Raw genomic sequence first — 23520 nt, 5'->3', positions numbered from 1 at the left:
AAGTGTCTCATTTCCTAATCTAATTCCCTCAGCATCGCCCGACTTAATTCGATTATATTATACTCGTTTTGCTTTTGTTGATGTTCATCTTATACCCTCCTTTCAAGACACTGTCCATTCCGTTCAACTGCTCTTCCAAGTCCTTTGCTGTCTCTGACAGAATCACAATGTCATCGGCGAACCTCAAAGTTTTTATTTCTTCTCCATGGATTTTAATACCTACTCCAAACTTTTCTTTTGTTTCCTTTATTGCTTGCTCAATATACAGATTGAATAGCATCGGGGAGAGGCTACAACCCTGTCTCACTCCCTCCCCAACCACTGCTTCCCTTTCATGCCCCTTGACTCTTATAACTGCCATCTGGTTTCTGTACAAATTGTAAATAGCCTTTCGCTCCCTGTATTTTACCCCTGCCACCTTCAGAATTTGAAAGAGAGTATTCCAAAAGCTTTCTCTAAGTCTACAAATGCTAGAAACGTAGGTTTGCCTTTCCTTAATCTTTCTTCTAAGATAAGTCGTAGGGTCAGTATTGCCTCACGTGTTCCAGCATTTCTATGGAATCCAAACTGATCTTCCCCGAGGTCGGCTTCTACCAGTTTTTCCATTCGTCTGTAAAGAATTCACGTTAGTATTTTGCAGCTGTGACTTATTAAACTGATAGTTTGGTGTTTTTGACATCTGTCAACACCTGCTTTCTTTGGGATTGCAATTATTATATTCTTCTTGAAGTCTGAGGGTATTTCACCTGTCTCATAAATCTTGCTCACCAGACGGTAGAGTTTTGTCAGGACTGGCTCTCCCAAGGCTGTCAGTAGTTCTAATGGAATGTTGTCTACTCTGGGGGCCTTGTTTCGACTAAGGTCTTTCAGTGCTTTGTCAAACTCTTCATGCAGTATCATATCTTCCATTTCATCTTCATCTACATCTTCTTCCATTTCCATAATATTGTCCTCAAGTACATCGCCCTTGTATAGACCCTCTATATATTCCTTCCACCTTTCTGCTTTCCCTTCTTTGCTTAGAACTGGGTTTCCATCTGAGCTCTTGATTTTCATACAAGTGGTTCTTTTTTCTCCAAAGCTCTCTTTAATTTTCCTGTAGACAGTATCTATCTTACCCCTAGTGAGATAAGCCTCTACATCCTTACATTTGTCCTCTAGCCATCCCTCTTAGCCATTTTGCACTTCCTGTCGATATCATTTTTGAGACATTTGTATTCCTTTTTGCCTGCTTCATTTACTGCATTTGTATATTTTCTCCTTTCATCAATTAAATTCAATATTTCTTCTGTTACCCAAGGGTTTCTACTAGCCCTCATCTTTTTACCCATTTGATCCTCTGCTGCCTTCACTATTTCATCTCTCAAAGCTATCCATTCTTCTTCTACTGTATTTCTTTCCCCCATTTCTGTGAATTGTTCCCTTATCCCATCTCCTTAATTTCCCATGTTTTTGCAGTTTCTTCAGTTTTAATCTACAGTTCATAACCAATAGGTTGTGGTCAAAGTCAACATCTGCACCTGGAAATGTCTTACAATTTAAAACCTGGTTCCTAAATCTCTGTCTTACCATTATATAATCTATCTGATACCTTTTAGTATCTCCAGGGTTCTTTCATGTATACAACCTTCTTTCATGATTCTTGAACCAAGTGTTAGCTATGATTAAGTTATGCTCTGCAGAAAATTCTACCAGCAGGTTTCCTCTTTCATTTCTTAGCCCCAATCCATATTCACCTACTATGTTTCCTTCTCTCACTTTTCCTACTCTCAAATTCCAGTCACCCATGACTATTAAATTTTCGTCTCCCTTCACTACCTGAATAATTTCTTTTATCTCATCATACATTTCATCAATTTCTTCATCAACTGCAGAGCTAGTTGGCATATAAACTTGTACTACTGTAGTAGGCGAGGGCTTCGTGTCTATCTTGGCCACAATAATGCGTTCACTATGCTGTTTGTAGTAGCTTACCCATACTCCTATTTTTTTATTCATTATTAAACCTACTCCTGCATTACCCCTTTTTGATTTTGTATTTATAACCCTGTATTCACCTGACCAAAAGCCTTCTTCTTCCTGCCACCGAAATTCACTAATTCCCACTATATCTAACTTTAACCTATCCATTTCCCTTTTCAAATTTTCTAACCTACCTGCCTGATTAAGGGATCTAACATTCCATGCTCCGGTCCGCAGAACGCCAGTTTTCTTCCTCCTGATAACGACATCCTCTTGAGTAGTCCCTGCCCAGAGATCCGAATGGGGGACTATTTTACCTCCGGAATATTTTACCCAAGATGACGCCATCATCATTTAATCATACAGTAAAGCTGCATGCCCTCGGGAAAAATTACGGCTGTAGTTTCCCCTTGCTTTCAGCTGTTCGCAGTACCAGAACAGCAAGGCCATTTTGGTTAGTGTTACAAGGCCAGATCAGTCAATCATCCAGACTGTTGCCCCTGCAACTACTGAAAAGGCTGCTGCCCCTCTTCAGGAACCACACGTGTGTCTGGCCTCTCAACAGATACCCCTCCGTTGTGGTTGCACCTACGGTACGGCTATCTGTATCGCTGAGGCACGCAAGCCTCCCCACCAACGGCAAGGTCCATGGTTCATTGGGGGGGACATCAAGATAATGTCCTCCAATTTTCTCCACTTCTTATATTTCAATGATTTATCCTCTTGCCAGTGGCAGAGAGAGTAGATTTAATAAGCAAATTATCTTTGAGCAGAGGTACTTAGAGGGACTGTCTAGGGTAACTGTACATGAAAACCTCTCCAGCAGATGTAGAAATGAATTAACTAGCAACTATTATTTTGGAGGACAGGAGGTGGAGTGAGTTGGGAAATGGAAGATTTGTCCATTATGAGGTGGACACCTGCAGGTCTAGACTCACTATACTTCAAGAGTACTGACAGTGATACAATTAAGAATATTTTGGAACGCACAAGCACTGATGACCACTCACAGTTTTTTTTTTTTTTTTCTTTTTTTGCTGGGAAACTTTAGAATTTCATGGAGCTTTATCATTTGGTAGTGCCCATGGAAAGCTTATTCTTCTTCTTTTTTTTATGATGGAAAGAAACAGGCAAGGTTATTTTCACACAGGCAACTGTTTTCGATGTCTTTGGTTGTGGTACAATGTTACAGATAAGTCTTGGAGCACTGATCTTAAGAACAGGTCATGGTATCAGTGAGGCAGCTGACCTAGAAAATGTCGTAAGTAAGATTGTAGGAGTGAACAGCCACCTTTCTTTCAGTTGCACTGCTATTAATCAAGAGTGGGTTTGTAGCTTACTGGATTAGGGAGTAGCTGTTCTTTAATGGATTATCATTGGTACCAAAGTCATAGGCACATTCCTAAATTCCTGCCCTTGCAATTTGTTAATCATAAATGCTGAACTGTGAATGGGGAAAGTGTGCTGTTGCTCAGTAGGTGCAGCTCAGTGTAAAAAATTCAGAATTTGTCTTGCCCATTGGAGTTAGCTAGGGGTCTTTCTTTAGGTGGTATTTTGGGCTGTGACATTATAATAAAGACAAAATGTGTTCTGGATTATTCTGCAAAAAATTTCCTGTTTAAATATTGGTTGGAGAGGAAATATAAATTGTGTGAGCATAATCACGTCCATAGTACTAATGCAGCAAAAGGGGTCAGGATTAAATTTCAATTAGATCATCTTAAACCACAACTAGCTCAGGAAATGCTAAATTTGGTGGTTCAGTTCCCTGGTGTTCTGATGGACCAGCTGGGTATTACAAACAAGATCAAGTATGACACTCAATTAATGGAACACGTGCCACTATGGATGTCCTCTTACTGCCTGTCTCCATCCAAGATGCAGGAGTTGAAGCAGATTATTAATCTGTTGCTACAGAATGGAGTTATTAGGCCTTCCTTGTTGCCTTATGTAGCTCCTATGTTTTCTGTTCCTAAAAGGGGAGCTAAGGTATACTGGCCATTGGTGGATCAACAGGCCTTGAACCAGAATGTTGTACAGTAAAACTTTGGTACTTTATGGTAACTGAGTCTGAGCAGAGTTTGAATTTCAGAAAGCTCGAATTACACAAAAAGGGACAATTTTAGACACTTTTTATTTAAAGACAGATTCAGAGCTTTATGTTCGTAGTATTATTGAAGTAAATAAATTTATTTCATCAGTTAAAATATTACTTAAAGTTTCTTACAGAAGTAATGTTCTAGTAGAAACTCAAACATTTCCCATAAACACATACATATGACATAAACTACTGTACAACTGTTGCTTTCGTACATACTTCATTTTTGGGGAAAAGAATCATCAGTTTTTAGTTTTTGTAAAGAATGTCTGTTTTTAGTGATGTTGTCTGATAGTCTTCATAGAAGCACAATGTCAGCTGGTGTTGTCCCATTCTATTGCTTTGCATAGCACAGTGTTATTCTAATGCTGCTGCTTCATCTTTATGACTCACTTTGTAGGCACCAACAGCATCCTCTTCCTCTTCATCATTAGAATCTCTTTGTCCTTTATTTATCATTTCCACAACAGGCTGCTTCATACTGATTGTCTTGGTTCAACCACATCGGCAATTCACTTCATCTGCATTTTCACACTCAGAAAAGTGTCAAATGAAATCCAACAATTGTTCACTTTTATTTCTATTTCCTTCTGCTCCTTGTTAACAAAAGTGGCAACTCCTGATCTCCAGGGGCAGTGCAACAAGCTAGGATTGTTGTTCTATCTTTTTATTTCCCATCAGAAGCACTTCATAATTGAGCCCTGTTTGATCACAACTATACACTTGAGCCAGTAACAGATTTTCCTGATTTACTATATTTTTTATTTGTAGTTGGATCACACCGACAGACTGGCACATCCCATATCTTTTCTTCCACCTATCCAGCCAGCCAGAACTACCAGAACAGCTGTTGTCTCCTTCCTCTAATTCTTCTCAAAATAAAAGTGTCTTTTCCTGAATCATCAGTCCACTTATTGGACTTACTTTACCTCGCTGCTGAGTAAACGACAAATAAAAGACTTCACTAGCCTTTTCATAATATAATGTTTTCATGGTTTTACAACATGTGAAATTTGATTTTTTTAGAAGAACAAGGCGCTTTGGTAAAATACCACTGGTCTAATTTGGTTCTGTTTTGCTGCCAGTCACCTACTGTTACTCTGCATACACCCAACTTTGCCAGCACTTCTTTTATATCCCCCTAGTGTCCAGACTTTTCCGTGCTAAAATTTCTGTCTCCAAAGAAACAATTTTCCTCTTCTGTTTTGAGGCGTCAGTCCTTGTAGTGCCGAAAAATCACAGAAATAATAATAAACATGACCCGACTAAACATACACATCACACTGAGCATGAGCAAAAGCTGCCTGACAGGTGGCAGGTGAAACAATAGCTGCTATAGCAGGCATGATTGTAAACAATGTATCTGTGCGCATCTTTTTTGCTGATCAAACCCACTCCCTGCATATTTTGTATTTCATCCATATTATTATTTTGGTTTTGTTCTAACAGTAGTCATCCATCATCCACCTTGGACTAAAACGAGGCCTGGATTTCTGGGGCACAAATCACCAAGATTTTACTGTATTATTCAGTTTCATCACTTGATCCACACAACTGCTTCATGTGGTTCGCATTATTTCACAGTACTAGATTTAAATGAGGCATATCATTAGATATCTTTAATCAAAAGGTTTAAGACTCTTCAGTCTTCTGTACAGACTCAAATCTGTTTGAAATCACTAGAGTGTCATTTGGACTGGCAATGCGTGCTGCTATGCTGTCCTGCCTAATGGATTCCATCTGTAGAAATTTAAACTTTCAGCTTGTACATAATTATTTGGATGACATGATCATTTACAGTAGTGTCTTTGCAGTACATCTTGATCTGTTAAGAATTGTTTTGCAGTGCATAAGGGAGGCCAGTTTTCTTATTGTGAAGCCCAACTAGGTCTATTAAGCGCATCCTGAAACTTTCTTCCTGGGGCATCTGGTTGTGGCCCAAGAAATTTAAGCTGACCAGGAAAGAGCTAAAGCCATTCATAACTATCTTCACCACTCCCCCTGAAAGATAAAATGGGAATATTTCAACTTATCAATATGATCATTTTCTTCGAAAACTCATCCTCAGATTTGCACAGCTGCATGCGCCATTAAATCAACTTCATAGAAATGGTGAGCTTTTTCACTGCTCTGAGAGCCAACTGGCAGTGTTTCACATATTAAAGGTGGCTCTAAGTAATGCATTCGTTCCAGCAATCCCAGATTTTGGAAAGTAATTTGTATTTTAAATGCATACATCCGATGCTAGGGTAATGACATCTAAAACAGTTCTTGTTTATTATTCAGTCTCTGTTGCACTTTTTTAATTACATGACATGTTATGATCACTCTGGACTACCTCCAGATCTAAGTAGTTGTGTCAGCACCTATCTCGTCTGTTCAGAACATCATGCAGTACTCCCCTAGAAAGCGGATGACAACTGGTATCAATGTCTGTGACCTGGAAGGTATTGTTTTTCTGTTTTGGTCTAACAAAGATGTGACGGTTCGCAAATTCTATCTTAGCTAAGCAGTATGCTATGTCACCACGGTTCCCTATTACACGCAAGCAGGTTATGTTTCTGTCAGTGCAACCATCATCCTTTCTGGTATATGATGAATCAGCTGAAGATTGGGACTCCTATGAGACACAGCTATGCCAACATTTCCAGGTTTTACACGTGGGTGATGCGAATTTGTGTAGGGCTTTCTTTCTATCCTGCCTTTCGTGTGCACTTATCAGTTGTTGTGCCAACTTGTGAATTTGCAAGAACCGGCCAGCTTATTATTTGATGAAATGTGCAAGCTTATCTCAATCTATTACTGTGACAGAATGCATATCATTGCGATGCATGTAGAACTTTGGCACTGTCACAAATGCCCAACCATTCTTACACAGCCTGGGCTGCAGAATTACAAGGGTTGAGCTGCTGTTGTAAATTTGTCACTATTAACCATAACAAATCCTTTGTTGGTCCCATGGTGCATGATGTTTGTTTTTATCCTTCATCTTAGTTTTCACAGTTGTTAAAAATTACAATACAGAGAGCTATATTGAAATAAAACATTTTTTCTTTAAACATATGTTGTGAATCATTGACACAAACAATGTCCACCACCTTGTCAAACATTCTGTCAATCAAAATTTCTCACAAACAAATCAAACACACTCTATGCTTGCCAATCACATCAAACAGTGCCATTCATCGTCAAATGTTTGGCAGGCATAGTTAAGTTTGAAAAAATGTTTCTTGCCTGTAATATTAATGAGTCACTGTTGGAATCAGCCAAATCATACAAATACCTGTGTGTAACACTTTATACGGATACGAAATGAATGATCACATAGGTTCAGTGATAGGTAAAGCACATGGTAGACACCGGTTTATTGATAGAATACTGGGGAGTGCAATCTGTCTACTAAAGAGATTCCTTACAAATCACTTGTGCGACCCATCATAGAATATTGCTCAAGTGTGTGGGACTCATACCAGATAGGACTAACAGGGGATATTGAACTATATAGAGAAGGGCAGTACAAATGGTCACAGGTTTGTTTAATTCGTGGGAGAGTGTCACAGAGATATTGAAGGAACTAGACTGGCAGACTCTTGAAGACAGATGTAAATTATCCTGAGACAGTCTATTAACAAACTTTCAAGAACCAGCTTTAAATTATTACTCTAGGGATATACTACAATCACCTACCTACCACTCACTCACACAGGGATCATGAGGATAAGATTAGAATAATTACTGCACGCACAGCGCTGTTCAAACAAACATTCTTCCCAAGCTCCATAAGTGAATTGAACAGGAAGAAACCCTAATAAGTGGTACAGTGGGACATACCCTCTGCCAAGCACCTCATGGTGATTTGCAGAGTACAGATGTAGAAGTTTATGGGGGCCTTTATATAAAAATTGGTGAAGCACCGATATGCGCCAAAATTTCTTACAATTTCATTGCCCTTAGCTGCTCAGTACATAGTAAAATGACAATGTTTTCAATATCTCAAACTTTAATTGCAACCCGGTTTTTAATCAAAGAGAGAATATATGCTATCATCGAATTTTGTTGCCTTCCATCAAGCTGTCAAGAAAGGGGATGACAAAGGAGAGAAGTTATCTACAAAAATGGCTTTAACTATGGTATCTGAAGTGTGGGAACAACATTAGAAGATAGCTAATGACTTGACTTAGTATCACATGAACTTTATGGAGAGAGAGAGAGAGAGAGAGAGAGAGAGAGAGAGAGAGAGAGAAAGGAATGCATGATTAAAACTAATAATTTAAAATGTTAACATTAAAGAGTTGAACTGAATATAATTTTCTTTTTTTAGTATTTAATCAATTATATTACCATCCATTTATGTGAGAAAACAATTTTAGCAGCTAGGCGAATTAATCTACACCAATATCCATATTCTGCAAACCACTGTAAAGTACACAGTAGTGGGTACTTCCCAATGTACCAGTTATTAAGGCTTTCTCCTGTTCCATTCATGTATAGAGCATGGTGAAGAATTGCTGTTTAAATGCCTCTGTGATTGGTGTAATTAGTTTGGTCTTGTTCTCAGAATCCCTGTGGGAGTGATACTTAAGGTGGTTGTGCTATATTCCTAGATTCAGTATTTGAAGCTGGTTCTTGAAACTTTGAAAACTGGTGTTCTCAGGATAGTTTACAATTATCTTCAAGTGCCTGCCATTTCAATTTCTACAGCATGTCTGTGACACTCTCTCAAGGGTCAAACAAAACTTTGATCATTTGTGCTGCTCTTCTATGTGTATGTTTAATGTCCGCTGTTGGTCCTATTTAGCATTGGTCTCAAGCAATTGAGCAGTATTGTAGGATAGATCACATGAGTGTTTTACAAGCAATCTCCATTACAGAGTGGTAGTATTTCCCTAGTATGCAACCAATGAACCGAAGTCTGCCACCTGCTTTACCTACGACTGAGCCTATGTGATAGTTCCATGTAATATCCCTTGAAATTGTTAGAGCCAGGAATTTGTATGAGTTGACCTATTCCAACCTAACTTGTTGATATTGCAGTCACAGGGCACAATATATTTTCAGGTCACTTTTTTTTACATCACAATCCTATAGATAAGTGTACCATCCACATTATTACAGTTAATATTGTCTACAAAGTTATGAACAGCAAGTGTATCAACACATTTCCAAGGGACATAACAAAAGTTACTTCCACATCTGTCACGGACTCTCCATACAAGATAAGATGCTCCATCCTTCCTACAAGAAATCCTGAATCTAATCACATACCTTGCTTCATATCACATACGATCTTACTTCCGAAATTAAGCATAGGTATGGTACAGAGTCAAATGCCTTTTGGAAATCAAGAAATACTACTTACTCCTGAATACCTTGATCCACAGATTTTGGAATGTTATGTGAGGAAAGTATGAGTTGTTTTTCACATGACTAATGTTTTCAGAAACTATGATGGTTTGCGTGGGTGAGTTTATTCTGTTCGCGACAGTTCATAACACTTGAGCTCCAAATAGGTTTTAAGATTCTACAATAAATTGAAATCAAGACTATTGGACGGTAGTTTTGTGGGTAATTTCTGCAATCCTTCTTTAGGTGGGTGTCCTATGCTTTCTTCCAACTACTGTACATGATTCTTTGTTAGAAGAATCCAGGGTACATTATGATCAATTAATATTACTACTGAAGGTGTTAACAAAACAATATCAGAATTTTGCAGAAAACAAATGCTTTCTGATGTAATACAGCATTTGTTATACAAGTGCCCCTCCCCCCCCCCCCCCCCAAAAAAAAAAAAAAAAAAAAGTATGGCTACAACATCACCACATTTTAACATGGTATTACCTTTGACGCAGTAATGCTACAAGTGCGTGCAGTTCCAAATTCCTCTTGAAGCTGTGGGTATGTCTGAAATCCATGTTTTACATTTGTTGATGTCAGTTCATCCTATAAATGAATAGAGAAGTACCTCAGTCAAATAGTACAAAGTAAAATAAAACCCTTATAGAAATATACTAAGGAAAAACATTAGGCTATGACAGTTTTTCAAGAAACTGTTTAAGTGTATATTCTCTGTATTCAACAATTTCCCAGTAAATGTGGACATCTGATATTACACTCACCTCTCTCTGTTTTGGTTCTTGTGGATAAACATCTGGTGGACCTAGTCGTGGTCGTTTCAGAGGGCGTTTCTCATATGAGAACCCCATCATAGTTTATTCACAAGTAACAAAATTGAGACTGAAAGAAAAGAACACATTCAAAACAGTTAGCATAATATTACAATCAGATTATTTCAGTTCAAGTGAAAAAGCTATTCAAAGACAGGTGGGAGTTCAGACTATGCAACATTTTCAATACTCTGATTTTGCATAAATGCAAGTAGGTCCATAGAGAAAACAACTGTTTACAATCCTATTTTTTCTAGTGTGTTGTCTTTCCATTACTATATACCATTTTTTCCTACTGGTTCATTAACACAACACTGAGAAAATGAGTCTCCTGAATGGGAGATTGTGTATCGTGACAATTACATTATCATATTTAGCTGCTTTTTCTCAGAATGTCTTTAAGTGTCATACTTTCTCTGACTACCAGGAACAAAATTTTCCATCTAGTCTATATGGGAAATATTACACTATTTTAAAAGTTGTGACTAAAGGCTTATGTCAGCACCAGATCATCCACAGACAAATTAGTCAAGCATCTAGCCCATTATAATACTAATAAAAGAGAATGTATCACAGAAAATGGAAGTACACAAAGATGCAAGAAACACAACAGACTTGTCACATGAATAAAAAAAATATTTTTATCAAGAAAACATTCATTTAAGACTTTAAATTGGTGAGTATTTCAGAGCATATTATATCTAACAACATGCTACATGTCACCAGAAAAATAATTATCACTGATCTACTTAAGAACAAACAAAAATTTGAGAGCAACTAATCAATAACAGCAAAATAACATGAATAGTAAAGGCATTAATGAAAAATACATGTCACTAAGATGTGTGCTAAGATGATGAAATTGTAAGGGAGAAAAATGCTGTGAGAGATTTAATGGTTAGAAAGGCTGTTAAATTTAGGCCTACCCATAAGAGTGGTTTACCTCTTGAGGATATAAATTTAAGTTTACTTGAGAAAGTAGATACAGTTCCAGAAACTGTTCAAAAGTATAAAAATTATGTCGTGGTAAATTTTTAATGGATGGGGTTCTGTAGCAAGACCAAGGCATTTCTGTTTCAGTGCACATTAACATTTCATGAATACTACTCGTATATTTTCATACAATTATGATTGGAAGCAAATGGAACCACACGCACCTGTGGACTACCCACAGTTCAGACACACTAAGTAATAGCAATCACTAGTAACTGATTCAATAGACTTACCTTACACCCATTTCTGCAAGTTTCATATTTTACTATATGATGCTCTGTGATTAAATCATAACGCTTTTGACACGAGAAGTCACTATGAATGTTCTGATGGTCTCTTTCACAAATGTAAACTGTCAGAAAAATTCAAAACAAACAAACTTTTCTTTTTAAAACGGACAGAGTACATAATTGTACTGCTTTACAGTTTAGCAGTTGTCTACATATATAACTAGAAAACCGACAGACATCTAAATACAGCGTCCCTGCAATTTATAATTCATAAAGAATATAGTTTCAGAACTCCTTTCTGTTAGTCCCATTCCGTTGAATGACATTTCGCACATTACCGTACCTGAGATATCGTTACCGCACATCCAACACATTCATGTGCTGCAATTGGAAAATAAATTAAATCTCTTGTCGCTCGCACCATTACATCTAAAACGGTAGCATTTAAATATCATTTAAAATTCATTGTAAAGACCTTAACCCACAACCCCAAATGTTTATTTTATGTCCAGCATCTGTTTACAAGCTTTCGAACTTTTGCTTATCCAATCTTTGGTATGGAAAATAGTCGATCAGAATATTTTATAATGGTTGCAATATTTTTGACCTTCATATGTCAATAAAGTTGCAGATATGATTGATACTAGCGTAGAAACAGCCTGAGAGTGTAACATTCATACTTCTGTATGTTATGGTGACTCTCGCATTTTATGAATTCGAGCCAACCTACAAATAGAAGTAGTTGGCCACACTGACACATTGCGGGATAAACAAAACAGACAAGAGAAATCGGAAAATGACAATAAGGGGGAAGGAGTGTGAATTTAGAAACTTTCTCGTATTCTTGTTGAAGTGAACTTACTGCATTAAATGTTATTCCATAGTGAATTAAACTTCACAAACACATTGTTTGTTCACTATGAACGCCTGTCGTGGCTACAATTTGTATGGCGAAATCGTTAGTCTGTGGTAGGTAATCTGGTAGAAAGTTTCAAAATTATCCAAATAACTAGTTTCAGACGAAGCAGATGCTTTATTTTAGTGAATTGCATGTTAATATACGGGCCATCTATTGCTTCGGACGTAACACAAGTACAATTGAAAGTTAAATATCATCATGAAAACAAAAATCACATGTTTCAAATCTTTTTATAGGTAGACCTTAATACAAGCAACACACAGCCAAGATTTCATGAAACAAGCAGTATTCATTTGTATGTGAAATGTAAGAAGATAGTGTTACAGACTAAACTAAACAAATATTACACACATGCATTTCAAAATCTTGTGTAATATCTGTGAGAGTATTTATTTATTAATTAATTAATTCATGTGTAGACAGTTTCCTTTGTATTGATATAGTCAGGACATACACAGTTTCAATTGCATTTATACATACAACATAATCAAAACTTAATTTAATCGCCCTTAGATAGGTGTCAACATAAATCCAAGATTTCATTAACATAAGTAGTATGCAATGAAAAAAAAATTAATCACACTTTAATATTCACACACTCATCTTTATAGCTTTGCTGCTATACACACTCGTCTTTAAATTTTTTCTATTATACACTCTCACAGTTTCATTTTTACAATAAACACCGTATATTAACTTAGCATCTGGCATCTGGAAAAAAAGGGCAATTACATATATTTTATGTTTGATTCCTTGTACATATACACTATATGTATTAATTTCTTGTGCAAAGGTGATCTTATCTACTGTTTAGCTTCTTAGTCTTCTTTTAGAGTACATAAAGATGATGAGACTATAAACTTTTTAATTTATTTTTGAAAGTAGGTGTGTCTTCAGTTCATTTAGTTCATTTTTTCTGGGCAGAATGTATTGTGTAAAATGTGCCTAACAGTAATGGTATTTTTAATTTCAGCTACTTCCTCTGAATATGATAATTGTCACTAGTTTTCCGATTATGGTGTATATTTCTATTTGACTAAAAAGTAATATTTGTTTTGAAGTGTGTTATTGTTCCAAATACACATAGTGAAGGGACAGTCATGATATTACGTTCTCAGTTTATTTCTACAGGATTCTCTTGGTGTGAAATCTGTAATGCATGCCTTCTTCTGGAACTTTGCTAACCTATTTGTATAAATATATGCTGCATTTCCTTGGTTATAGTAGAGTATGATAAGTGCAGATAGACATTGCGTTAGTACGTGGTTAATTGTGCGTGTGCCTGTTTTTTTTTCTGTCATAGATATCTTTCTCATTAAGAATATGCTTTTGCTTGTTTTTGAGCATAGCCTACCGTGCTGATATGGCGATCTAATATCAAGTGTTTATCAACAATGATATCCAAGAATTTGTGATTCCCTACTTCTTTTAGAACTAAAATTACCCAGTTCAAGGCAGATATTATTGGTCTTCATAGTTTTGTTAGTAATTGTATATATGGTGTTTTGTCGGTATTTACAAACACATTGTCTTCACTGAAATATTTAAAAGTCTAAAAACCTCTCTGAGTTGCAGAGGAACTTGATTCCAGTGCTTCTATTGAGTCACTTTTCTGCTCGTCTAATGCCCCAATAACATGAGATACAAAGTTAGCTGTGACTGTGCTAGTTGACTTATGTTCTGAACCGTGCTGTACCTCTCAGAATATCTTACTCTTCTCTATAAATATCTAGTATTCTGTGTTTCAAGAAAGTTTCCTCAATTTTAGATAATGTGGATGTGATATTGATTGGCGTATAGTTTGCAGTAGTTTTTATTTACATTTATGTTCCCACTGTTTTTCATGTCTACACTTTTCCTCTTGGTTTCTTATATCAGTTTCTTGTATGATCTCTTGTTGTCCTTACAGGCACCACAGTGTACTTGTATTTGATTTATCTGAGATTGTTCATACATAATTTTTAGCTCTTCCCTTTTCCTTTTTACACCTTCTGTGATCCAACTTTTATTGCACTTAACATTTGTACTACTTCATATTAATGGACATGCAAGATCTATGTAATAGGATAATGTTTTGAAGAATGATTCCCATCCCTTATTCACATTTGCTGTTTGGTATAAATCACTCCAGTCTTTAGATTGCTTAATCATTGTAGCTTCCTTAGGTTTGCTTGTTTTGTTTGTTGCAACTCTTTAAAGATATTTTCTGACTTTGTTATCTCATCTGATACTCTTATTAATACCCCATGGCGGTCAGTAATGGCTGTATTTATGACCTGTACTTTTACTCTGTATTGTGGGATATTGGTAATTACATGACCTATTAATATCTGTGTGTCTTTACTGCGCCTTGTGGGACTATTTACTACTAGATTTAGGTCATATGTGTTGATTAGACCACTGCAACTCTTTGTATAACATCTTTCTTTCATTGTTTGATATTTAGAGCACTTGCGGCTACTGGGTTTGTAAACTGGCCAGTAGCCGTAACTAACAGAACTTCTATCTCTTTTTGAAAACTATTTACGTAACTGTTTGGTAATCTGTAGATCCCTAATATCAAACACTTTGCCCCTCAGAATATCATCTGTTTTGCTACTGATTCAAATAGCATTTCTATACAGTTGTCGACTGTCCATGGTATGCAATCCTTCATTTCATTCTGTGTATTTACACAACTCCTCCACCTTTATGTTGACGTCTGCAGAAATAAACCACTTTTTTGTAGCCCCGTATGTTGTAAACACTACTACTACTACTGCCGCCGCTGCTGCTGCTGCTGCTGCTACTACTTCTTCTTCTTCTTCTTCTTCTTCTTCTTCTTCTTCTTCTATCTCATCTAATTTACTTGATACTTACTGCATATTGTGGTGTAAAATTCTTACAGTAGAAACATTTATATTCATTTCACATTCATCATCTCTTTGGTATCTGTACCTTTTATTTCCCATTTGTACCTTTGCTTTGTCACCTCCATCGTAAGGTTGTGGACTAGGTTTGGGGGTATTGACTGTCTGTGAACGCCTTTTGAGACCTTCAGCATTCTGAGCAAGGAAGTTCTCATTACTTCAGATATATTGTCCACAGGTGGCTAGGCCATGTGGGAGAGATTTTTTGGTGTAGAAGGTATAGCAACCGCCAAAATGCAGGGACTAGTAGTGGTTTGTTGGTTTAATTTGGACAGAGGTGTGGATGGAGCCATCAGAGAGCTGAAAGTTAATGTCTAGGAAAGCAACGCATTTGGCAGAGGACAACATGACACTGGACAGTAACTGTGTAAGCCACTAAGTCTAAATAGTGATTTGTTCATTACTCCAGTGTGCACATTCTGCTCCTCATCCTGATAAGCAGTCATGAAGTTCTAACTGAAATCAAATTGTAGAACACAAATCTGTCTTTTGAGCTGTTATCATTTTATTGAAAGAACTTTGCTTATTTTTGATAAAATAATGGATAAGAGACTTTGGCAATGCGTTCGTCATCATTTTGAAATCAAAACCAGGGATGCTTTGATAAATATGACCAACACATTCAATATGATCCCCACAATACACTGCCCAACAAGATTAACAGAATGCACAAATTCCATTATTGACCAAATATTAACCTTAGAAACAAATTACAGATTCACAAGCAGATTACTGAGTATGGGTTATAGTGATCAAGAGGCACAACTGCTGTGTATAGAAATGCCAACAAGTAGTAGCAGTTCTGAAAAAGTAGTTGAAAAAAGAACCTTTTCTGAAGATAACGTTAGAATTTTTAATCTCTTACTGGCGAAGGAAAACTGGGAAAGCATCGCCACTCAGAACAATGTTGATAGCGTGTACATGAGTTTTCGAGCATCTTTCTTCACTATTTTAATGTAGCATTTCCAAAAGTAGTAAAAACAGTAAAACTTAACAATAATAGGCAATGGGTAACTAAAGGCTTAAAAAATTTCCATTGAGAGAAACAGGTTTCTGCAGTACTGTTGTAAGAAATACAGAGTAACCCAAGAATTCGCAGATTATTCAAAAGCCTACAAAAGAATCTATGGTAGAGTAATCAAAGAGGCAAAAATTATGTGGAATGACAATTTGATAAGAGACTCATCTAACAAAATGATATCCACGTGGAGAGTTATAAAGAAAGAAACTTGTGGTTCAGTGCCAAAGAAAAAGAATGTATCATTAACACTAGAAGGCTTAAAAGTCACAGACCCAAATTCATTTGTGGATAAATTCAATGAATACTTCACTTCACCAGCGGAAGACCTCATTCAAGTACACTGTCAAGAACCAGTCCCAAGTTTCTCCAGAAAGTCAGTGATCTTGACTGCTTCTATGTATGTTTATGAAACAAACCCCCAATGAAATAATAAGTAAAATTAGATTATTAAGCAATAAAATGTCAAGTGGTCTTGATGAAGTACCTGATTTCATATTAAAATCATGTGCTCACCACATAGCAAACCCCTTTGCAAAAATTTTCAACCTCTCTTTTAAATACTGGTGTATTTCCAGATATTTTGTAAATAGCAAAAGTTTCAACACTGCTAAAAAAAAAGGTTCTTCTGAAAAAATATCAAACTACTGATCCGTCTCATAGTTAAGTTCCTTCTCAAAAATTCTAGAAAAACTCTTCTATGACAGGCTTTTAAGTTTCAGAAATAAATATCCACCTCTTACAGTACAACAACATGGTTTTAGAAAGTCTAAATCTACACAGACAGCAATTTTCGAATTCTTAGACTGCATTTTAAAATGCCTTTATCAACATAAATGAGCTGCAGGCATTTTTCTAGATCTATCAAACGTCCTGGACCATAACATTCTGCTAGAAAAATTAGAAAGACGAGGAGTAAGAGGTGGAGCACATAGCTGGTTGTGTTCATACCTAAAAAACCGCTGGCAGAAAGTATCACTTCAGTATGAATTCAACAAAATGAATAAAACAAGAAACGACTCCTTTCTTTCTAGTGAATTACCAATAATATATGGTGTACCACAGGGCTCAATCTTAGGTCCACCACTCTTCTTGATTTATGTGGACGGCTTAGTTGAATATATGGGTCCCACAAAAACTATCCTGTTTGCCGATGACACCAGCATATTGCTCAGTGGATCCAGTCCAGAAAATCTGCAGTCCGCAGCAGAAAGTTCTATGAAAAGACTTTCTGAGTGGTTCACAAAAAACAAACTCATTATAAATACTGAAAAAACTTTGTGTGTCGATTTTCATTTAATTTCTCCAACTAATCAAATGTCTATTCGAGCACAATTAAAAAATTATCCCCTAGAAAATATGTCTCACAATTTTTGGGTCTATGGGTTCAGCAAGACTTAAAGTGGGACACATATATAAATAACTTGTCTAGAAAACTATCATCTGTGTGCTACGGCCTAAGAATTTTAAAGGCTTCAACAAGCAAAACAACAATACTGCAGGCATACTATGCACAGTTCCACTCACTATTCCGATATGGGATCGTTTCCAAGGAATACTCAACTCACAGTGTAAAGGTTTTTAGATTGCAAAAAAGAGCTCTAAGAATAATTTGTGGCCTTAAAATGATGGAGTCCTGTAAATCCCATTTTACTGAGCTTGGTGTTCCAAATGTTCCAAGTTTATTCATTTATGAAACTATCTTGTTCACTAGGGACTACCGCCTGAAAACAGGCAAACTGCTACAGAACAAAAATGTACACAACTATAGTACCAGAGAGAAATCAAGTATACATCAAAAATATCACAGAACAACCACCTATCAGAGGAGCATGATTAACATTGGTGTAATACTACACAATAAGATACCAGAGGAAATAAAAAATGCTACTCATCCAATATTTAAAGCTAAACTAAAGGCATTTCTAATAAAGCACTGTTTCTATTCTGTCAGGTCAGAGAATTTCTCAATAATTAACAAAATTAATTGTAATATGTACCTATTTTTAATTTGCCTACTATTTTGCTAGTACTGTGTATTATTGTAACTTATCTTTGACCTGTCCAGTATCAATTGTACAGTTTGTGCTGTATGATAAAACTGGACCAATAAAAAAATCAAATCAAATCCATAGGCCCTTCATGCATCCCTTTAACTGTGCTTCCTGTCTTGTCATTATTCAGTTGATACCAGCTGATTAGTTCATCTGAGCAATGGATCAGTGATTGAGTAATTATTCATAGTTTCTTTAAGTTTCCATATTCAGTGGCATGTGCCAAATATGCATGTTTCTTTTTATTTATTTTTTTTTAATGTGTCATCTAAAATTAACTTTAAAAGCTGTCTGCCTCCTCTCCTTGGAAAACTGGTGATTCTCTTGATTATCTGGAACATTGGAAGACTGACATTACCATGGTAAGTGCAGATGAAAACATTTTCCGGGATGTTGGCAGAAAGAAGTACATGTTGTGGTCTAAGAGCTGCAAAGGAAGAGAAAGCAATTTTCACTTCAATATGTTCCATTTTAAATAATTCATACACTTCAGAAATTATCATTTGTCTTTTCTCCTTACAGAAAGCTGTTTTAGTAATAGTACTATTTTTTATGCTCTGGATGTGCTGTTGTGTATCATCACATTCATACAACTTATTGCTGTATTTTTTGTGATTTCACTCAGTGCATTGCCAAGATTATTGCCAACTGCTTTTTTTAATCATCTCAGACTTTAGAGAAAAAGCAAGTGTTATGTCTCTTGACAGCTTTTAGGCAACTGCGATGTGTTTGAAAATACTGTTTCACTGTTTTGTATCTGCCTGGATTGACCTCCAAGCAACACATGCATGTACTCCAGGCTGCCCCCTCTCTGGCTGCTGGTGACACCACCATGGGAGGTGTGGGAAAATAGTCCAACAGCAACATAGCAAAAGCAAACCGCGTTGTTGCCAACTCCGTCTGCTGCAGTTGCGATGGTAAGACACGGTGCCAGCTTCTCCCCTGGCAGCATGAGAGTTGCTGCAATTGACACTGTTATTGCAAGCACCTTCATAGGTCACATGTCCCCTGATCGTCACGGCGGTGTTTTCCCGCCATGTTTTTATAAAGGATGCTGCCTGATGGACCCGAGCCAGTTCATATCCATAACCACTCCAGGCCTAGTGCTGACCATGTTCTGCCAGTCCCTCAGTTGGAGCGCCCTTCATCTCAGCACTGCCATTCACTCTGAACCTCATCCGAATTCACCACATTGGGCCTGACATTGGCTGCACCCACAGCCCATCACTGCACAATTCACAATCGCTCTGGGAGTACACTGGCCCTTCCTATGGCCCCTCTGACAGAGGTTATCTCTCTGCATCCTCCACAGCAGCCATGCTGCCTCCGACCAGTTGTGAGCTTCCACCTCGGGGCATCCTTGGGCTCTGCTACTCCCCACCGATATAGCCACAATGATGTTGTCTTTGTAGAACTCTCATTGCAGTAGCAGTGACTTTCAGTTTATTGGAACTGGGTAATGAGGATTCACATCAGCTAACTGTATTGTTATAGTTAGTATATGAATGTAAATCAAGTTCATTTATTCTAGCTGCCAGGGGTACTTTAATTGGCATGGCTCTCTGAACTGTGACACAAAACTTGGTAAGAAGGAGCAGGTTTTTTCCCACTAGTGACTGTAGGCGTTATTCATATTTCTCATGCTCATCCTGAGTAGGCACTCATCCGTGTGCAGTGCTTAGGAAGAGTGCTGATTTTTTCTCTTGCTGCATATGTGTGTCTCATTTCAGTATGGCTTCACCCCCTTTGGCCTTATCCGTGCATTTACTGTTGCTAAGGCATGTGCAACAGAATAGTGAACTTCAACAGAAACTAGCCAGCTTGCTGATCACCACCATGAGCAACACCATCCCCATTGCCCCCAGCCAACCCCTTTAGCAGCTCGCTGATATCTCATTGATTTCCTCCCTGTCACTGCCAACTCCTTTGCAGCTAGCCCAGACAGTGCACTGTTGCCAGGTCAGGTGCCTGTGGAGATGCCTTTTTCCCCTGGCACCCCTGACACCACTTGTGGTTTTCACCAGGTCTCTGGTCGCCATCACATTCCCTGCAACAGACTCTTCTGTTGCTGGCATGGTGATCTCTTCCGATGGCACAGCCTTCTCTTTTGCCTCTGGCACTGCCTCCTCTTCCAATGGCACAGCCTTCTCTTTGGCACTGCCTCCTCTTCCAGTGGCACTACCTCCTCTTTTTTCACTGGCACAGTCCTCTTCCTTCTCCAACACTGCCTCCTCTTTTGCCACTGGCACAGCCACTTCTTCCACTGACACTGCCTCCTCTTTTACTGCTGGCACGGTTGCCTCCTTCCTCTAGCACTGCCTTCTCTGTTGCCACTGGTATGGCCTCTTCTTTTGCTGTCAGTGTAGCCTCCTCTTACACTGCAGGAGCAGCTTCCTCTTTCACTGCTGGTGCAGCCTGCTCTTTCAACTCCAGCACAGCTTCCTCTGCCTACAGCATGGCTTCCTCCACCACTCCCACAGCACCCTGTGCCATCAGCTCTCTCGATGCCACTGTCGTGTCCTCCACTTCTGTGATTTTGTTTTCTGCACCAGTTCCTCCTCCAATGCCTGCTTTTTTGCTTCCTGGCCCTTTGTTGAGCCATTGTTCCCTTTTCCAGTTTGTTCCACTGTTCTTTTCACAGGGTGTATGGTGGGGCACTCTTGAAAGTTCCAAAACTGAACCCTGGGACATCTCTGCCCCTGTCACCATTGCTGCCACCCAGTGGTCGGCTTGTCTTTGTCATCGACAACCCTGTCCATCTGTTGTTTTCCAGGTCCCTGATTGTGGTAGCCCTTTCTATCAGTTGCATCAGTGCCGTATCACCGCCTTGCAAGCCCATCGGCATCATCTCATCTCGAGTGGCTACTGTTGGAGTGTGACCTCCCAATGACCCTTGAAACTGCTGCTGGGTCATGGTCTTAGGGTGCCTTCTCCTGATGCAGCCACATTGTTTTTGGGATTGCTTTGCCATCTCTTCTTAAGGGAGGAGGTATGTTGTATCTGCCTGGGATCCACTTCCAGGTAACACAGGCATGTATTGTGGGCTGCCACATTTCCAGCTTCTGGCAACATTATTGTGGAAGATGCAGGAAAACAGTCTGATGACACCATAAGCACACCGTGTTGCTGTCATCCTCATCTCCTGCAACCACCACAGTAACACATCACCAGCTTTGCACCTGGCAGTGCAAAAGTCACCACAGTTATTACTGCCAGGTCAGGTACTGATTCTCTCTCTCTCTGCAGTTCACATGCTCATTGATTATGTCAGAATTCCTCAGCTGGGCAGCTGTAAAGGGTGCTGCCCAGTCAGTCAGAGCCAATTCACATTGGAAGTTGTTGCGTGCCAAGGGCCGACCGCTGATCCCTCAATTGTAGTTCCCTTCAATGCAGTGCCACTGTACACTCTGAAGCCTCATCAGAGTGTTCACACTTGAGTTTCTTCTTAGTCCACCAAGCTGGGCCCTGCATTGGCTGCACCCATGGCCCATCATTGTCACTCCCGGGTTACACTGGCTGCAACTGTTGCTCATCTGACAGAAGTCATCTCTCTGCATCATCTGCTGCAGGATGCTACCTCCTACTGGCCTCAAGTGCTGTCACTCTCCACCAATACGCTGTGGTGATATTGCCCTTGTAGAACTCTCCCTGTGCAATGTCTGTGACTGTCGGTTGAATGGAACGAAATAGTGTGGATTCGTGTCCATATTACTGTGTTGTTGTATTCAGTTTTTGAGTATAAATAAAATTCATGTGTTCTTGCTACTGAAGCACATTGAAGACACCGCTCTATCAGCCATGACACAAAACATTGGAATTTTATCTGCCTTTGTTCGTTAAAAAAGCATAACAACTTTTGTTTGTGTGAATATAAAATTATGGATATGGAGCATATGTTTACACTAAATTTGCTATGTGTTTGTATGATTTATTGAGAACAATGAAATAACTTAAGTAATACATTTTGTATCAAAATGTAATGTACTAAGAGTCATGAATTGTTATCCACTTTACTGAGTAAATCTTCATTAGTACTCGTTCAGTAAAAATATGATCTACATATCATTATGGTTTGATATATTGTATAATTCCAGAAATTATACATTCTTGTTTTCGATTTGATGTGCAGAAAGATTAAATCTATTGAATTTCAAAATTTCGCCTTTTAGTTTCATTTTTTATGGAGTTAACCATTTGTGTACAAAAAATATTATTTAATTGTCATGGTATAAATTTAACCTCAAACCTTTTGTTGCAGTACAAGCCGAAGTACAACACAGAAATTTTCTGTTAGAGCTTTCCGAACCTCTACAAACAAGCAATCAAGATGGCCATCAAGAAACGGAAGAAAAATTCACCAAACAGAAGGTCCTGGGAATGCTTCTTTTGAAGGACTGAAGATAGACAGTGGACCTATACCTTTGTCACGTTTATGGAAACCATTGGGATTTACTATAGCTGTGAGTAAAACTTTAATGCATGTATTGGCCACCATCAAAATTAGCCACTTGACATCCATTTCGGTGTGTAGGATTTGGCATGTGATACACATCTGTGCTGCTCCTTAAACATATCCATTCACCTTCAGTTAGGCCATTGCCTCAGTCTTTTCTTATCTCTTGAAAACCAGAAATTCTTGGCTCATCTACCATCCACTTTCTGGGCTGTATGCCCTGCCGACACACATTTAATTTTCATTGCTTCATTTGACTGCTGAAATAGAGATCTTGAATGTGGTTAGATAGAGTTTAACGTCCAACTACTGCTGATTAGATTTGGAAAAAGAGAGTTGCACATATGCTAAGGAATGTTAAAAAGCAAATGATACTCTTAAATTTTGCAGTGCTGAATCTTCTGCTCGTGGAAACTCATAGAAAGTTGATTGGACTAGTCACAATAGGCAGGGCTCTGTCGGGTTATTTTGTGTTATTCATTAAACAACTTTGTGCATTATTAAAATATTTAACTTCTTTATCGATTAATTTAGTACTGACTGGAGATTTTAATTGAAATTTTCACTTTATGCAGCTTCTAGAGCTGTATTACAGTCCTTTGTCATTTCAAATAACATGATATAAGTAACAGAGTTCTGGGGAGCACCACCACTGCTATTGATAATATTTTGTAGACATATCAGGATTGCAGATGCATTGTGTGAATTACACAATTAATA

The 23520-nt window shown here is 38.0% G+C and overlaps 2 protein-coding genes across 2 annotated transcripts in view; one reads left to right on the top strand and one right to left on the bottom strand.

Annotated features, from left to right (window-relative positions):
- Positions 1 to 11587, bottom strand: part of LOC126237131 (mediator of RNA polymerase II transcription subunit 12) — a 400411-nt gene extending 388824 nt beyond the window's left edge. The window contains exons 1-3 of the mRNA XM_049946952.1: positions 11451 to 11587; positions 10177 to 10294; positions 9899 to 10000 (exon numbers count right to left, since the gene is read on the bottom strand). Of these exons, the coding sequence (XP_049802909.1) occupies positions 9899 to 10000; positions 10177 to 10266 (192 nt within the window). The 5' untranslated portion in view covers positions 10267 to 10294; positions 11451 to 11587. The remainder of the gene's footprint in view (positions 1 to 9898; positions 10001 to 10176; positions 10295 to 11450) is intronic.
- A 617-nt stretch (positions 11588 to 12204) lies between these two features.
- The window catches only part of LOC126237130 (presenilins-associated rhomboid-like protein, mitochondrial), a 109979-nt gene continuing 98663 nt past the window's right edge, over positions 12205 to 23520 (top strand). Inside the window, exons 1-2 of the mRNA XM_049946951.1 lie at positions 12205 to 12416; positions 22606 to 22807. Of these exons, the coding sequence (XP_049802908.1) occupies positions 12367 to 12416; positions 22606 to 22807 (252 nt within the window). The 5' untranslated portion in view covers positions 12205 to 12366. The remainder of the gene's footprint in view (positions 12417 to 22605; positions 22808 to 23520) is intronic.

This window comes from Schistocerca nitens, chromosome 2, assembly GCF_023898315.1.
Source record: "Schistocerca nitens isolate TAMUIC-IGC-003100 chromosome 2, iqSchNite1.1, whole genome shotgun sequence".
Taxonomy (NCBI): Eukaryota; Metazoa; Arthropoda; class Insecta; order Orthoptera; family Acrididae; genus Schistocerca; species Schistocerca nitens.
This window is presented reverse-complemented; position numbering and strand designations above follow the sequence as displayed.